Consider the following 3,719-nt stretch of genomic DNA (forward strand, 5'->3'; position numbering starts at 1 on the left):
AAACCAGTCGCTTTATCCTCGCAAATCATACACACTAACGGCTGATCGTCCTCATCTGTGGGCTCATGTGGCGCATCTAAGCCTCGACTCAGACCCGTCGCATTTGAGCTACCCCACTGCTGTTGCGCGCTCAAATTTAGTGCGTGAATTTGTCCAGGCGGCAATTGCGAGTAATCGCCCGCCCACAGCCGTTCCATATTGAGCGCATGGGGCGTGCGAAATTGGTGAGGGCGTGGCCGCACATCTTGTATGCGGGTCTGGCCGAGCGAGAGCAATAGCTGCGCCGCTTCTTCGTTGTTTTGCAGCGATGGACCAGGCGTGTGTGTCGGCGTAAGAGAGCCCGCCGAAGGCGATGACGCAGACTGCAGTGATGACTGTGATGAGTGATGCGACTGTTGGGAGAGCGAAGACATAGAGGATGGCGGATGTTGCTGCAACAGTGGTTGCCCATGTTGATGCAATGGCGTCGAAGGCGGTGTTTGATGCATACCACTCGAACCACTATTGCTACTGCTGCCGCCATGTGTAGGTGATGGACCTGCTGTGGGGGGCGCCGGCTCGTAGCCCCAAACCATAGTGCGTACGCCACAACTTTCACCCATGATGACGGTCGGAGTTCCGCGTGGCGGTGTTTGCGAAGGCGTCTGTGGTGACAGCTGTGATGACGAGGAGGATGAAGAGTGATGTGGCGAAGGTGATTGCGCGGGTCCACCCGGCCGCAGATTACCCAACGGTCCTCCTATTACCTCCGGTTTGACGCCGTTTATGCGCGCGTTCGATACCCAAACCATGCGTTGTGCAGCCGCGGCGGCGGCGGCAGCAGCACCTGGCTGCATGAGCTGCGCGGCGGCCACCTGCTGGTGCACCTCGTTCTTCACGCGAAAAAGTATACCGGCATCTCGACTGGGATGGCGTAGCGACTGTAGTGAGGCTGGATGTATCAGCTGTGCGATATTACCCAGCGTCTGTGGCGGCAACTGCGGCGCTGATTGTTGTTGTTGGTGCTGCGGCGATGAAGGGTGGTGGTGATGTGGTGAGTGTAAGTGGCGTTGCCCGACGCCGCTGTTACCCAACAAGCTGCCTGCGGCGGCGGCGGCGGCTAGCAGTTGCGCGGGCTCCTTCTTGATGCGAGCATGTTGATGCTGCTGTTGCTGTTGTTGTTGTTGGTGCTGCTGCATGAGATGCTGGTGTGGCGATGACTGATGTCGCGCGCCAGGCGATGAACTCATAGCGTTAGGCGACATTTGCGTTGGACGCTGCGACATCGCGGCTGCTTGCTGCAGCAGCTGGAATTGCTGCTGTTGCGTCAAGTGCTGCATGGATTGGTTGAGCAGGTGCTGCTGCGGTAAACTCATACCTGTTGGCGGACTGCTCTTCCGCAGCTGCGGTTGTGTGAGCTGTTGGTGCAGGTGATGGGTCTGCACGATTGGCGGCGGCGGGTGATGTAGATGTTGGTGATGCAACGTTGCCGCCGCGGATGTTGGTAATGGCGTGGGCGATGGCGAGCTAGCGTGTAGTGACGATGTGCTAGCGCTGCTAGTTGTAGTCACCGTCGCGGCGGAGGAGGAGGATGATGTAGCTGAGGCGGACGCAGTGGCCACAGACGTAGAGAAGGCTGGGTGGTGGTGTGTCAGATGTTGCAATGAAGTTGGCGGCATTTGCGGCGTATGATGCTGCTGCGACGCTGATTCAGACTTAATACGTGACGGCGTCACCAGCACTGTGACATGCTGCTGCGACTGCGTGAGACCTTTGGATTGAGTTGGTGATGGCGCGGACTGCGCGTGCTGCTGATATTGCATTTGCTGTTGCTGCTGCTGATGATGCTGGTGCTGCTGGTAGGATAGCATTTTCGTGGGCGAGGCAGCTATGCGCTCTTCCTTCACTGAGCGTATGACACTTAAATTGCTAACTCCACACTCGGCGCCCGCAGATCCCTGCATGCAATCGCCGCCTGCACCACCGCTGCCAGCTACATGCATTCCATTTGTGGACAGCTGCGTGCCGCCCGTTGTTGTTGTTGTGGTCGTGGAGGGCCGCTCATCCATGGAGTCTGGCGAGGCGCGACTACTACCACTATTATTACTTGTGCCACAACTGCTGCTCGCATTGCCATTATTATGCGGTGGTGTTGGCGTAGTTCGCGTAGGCGTAGTGACATTGCTAGGCGTACGACGGCCTGCTGGCAAGCTCAGATCAGTCGCGGGCGCAGGTGAAATGCGCACAGTTGTGGTTAGTGGCGGTGACATCACAGACGAGGCGGCCGCTGCGCTAACAGTGCCGCTGGACGAGTGAATTTCAGTCTGTTGTTGTTGTTGTTGCTGCTGCTGTTGCTGTTGCTGCTGATGTTTTTGTTCAGCTTTCACAGCTGCTGCCTTGCTAGCGGACACAACTACCGTTGTGGTGGCGGCGCTTGGCGGCATGGGCGCACACACATTGTGACCGATATTGCTGCTGGTGGCAGTTGGCATGCCGCTGCTGCTGGTCGAGCAGGCGGTGGCGGGCGCAATGGTGGAGGTGGCGGTCAAGGTGACGACGGAGAGTGCACCGCCACCGACGACGCCACCTCCATGACCGCCGCCGCCACCGCCAGCACCGGCACCGCCGGTATCGCACATTTTTGGTGACATCGGTGCGAGTAGATCGGGCGAGGAGGTGGAGGTATCGGCTACTGATTCGCCATCACTGCTGCATCTTGAATCGATTTTTCGTCGTTTCAATTTTAGGTCCTGAAAAAGGCTCATTTTATCGAGCTCGCTGTACGGGCCACGGCTCAGTGTCATAATTCCTGTAAAGAGAGAGAGAGAGAGGAGCGGGAGAGATTTGTTCAATTAGTTGATTAGTTGATTAAAATCAAATTAAAAGGAGAAAAAAAAAGAAATTTTATAAATATAAAATATGTACATATGTACATAAGAATTTAGGATATTATGAAATAAAATTAGGTGCTCACAATATTAGCATAAAGTATATGGAAAATTCGACTTTCTTTTGTACGTGTAAATCTCAATAGTTTCTGAGTAGATTCCTATTTTAAAGTTTTTTAGCCCAACCACTCATCAAATTCCGTGCAAATTCGCCTCAGACTAAGCGGCGTTTTTGCAGTGGGGATTTAACTCACATTCAGCAGTTAACATTACGTGTTCGTAGGGAAAGTCTAGAGTTAAATTCTAAATGTGAGTTACTTCTCCACTTTGAAAACGACACTAGGCTACTACTACTACTACACTACTAGAACCCAACGACATCTATGAAATTAAGAGTGCTTCGTGACTTCTCAACTTATTGGAAGTAGCCAAGTACTTAAAAATAATTACAAAATAGTAGAAGTAGTGAAATAGACTTAAAAAATGCTATCCAAAAATTTCTTTTCCAGTAATTTTGGAACCGGTCGAGATTGCTACCACCGACTAGAAAGTCTGCAATTCAGTGGTCTGTCACGCTTTCCTGTACTTATAAAAGGCACAGTATGCAAAAATGTGTACGCACATACTTAAAGTTGCCTGTAAAAAGCAAGTTTTTTCCAAACGCAAATACTTATGCAATACAAAAACAAAACTGAAGAAATTTCATTAACACTAAAGAAGGTGAAGGTGTTAAACATATTGGAAGCCCGGTAATTTGATATCACACGGCAGCATAGCATGTTGGTGTAACAGTTGGCGCCAGTTATAATATTTAATGTAATATCAACAACAAAAGCAATCACATGTGGTGCC

The 3,719-nt window shown here is 51.9% G+C and overlaps 1 protein-coding gene across 1 annotated transcript; it reads right to left on the reverse strand.

Annotated features, from left to right (window-relative positions):
- Nucleotides 1-8: 8 nt before the first annotated feature.
- On the reverse strand, nt 9-2,793 carry LOC118754737 (hormone receptor 4-like; the record flags this gene model as incomplete). The annotated part of the gene is given in 3 exon segments (XM_036489621.1): nt 9-1,008; nt 1,010-1,044; nt 1,047-2,793. Coding segments are annotated over 3 exon segments (2,772 nt in total), but the record flags the coding sequence as incomplete, so codon positions are not given.
- Nucleotides 2,794-3,719: the final 926 nt, after the last annotated feature.

Source organism: Rhagoletis pomonella, unplaced genomic scaffold (assembly GCF_013731165.1).
Source record: "Rhagoletis pomonella isolate Grant_MI unplaced genomic scaffold, Rhpom_1.0 Rhpom_scaffold_04498, whole genome shotgun sequence".
Taxonomy (NCBI): domain Eukaryota; kingdom Metazoa; phylum Arthropoda; class Insecta; order Diptera; family Tephritidae; genus Rhagoletis; species Rhagoletis pomonella.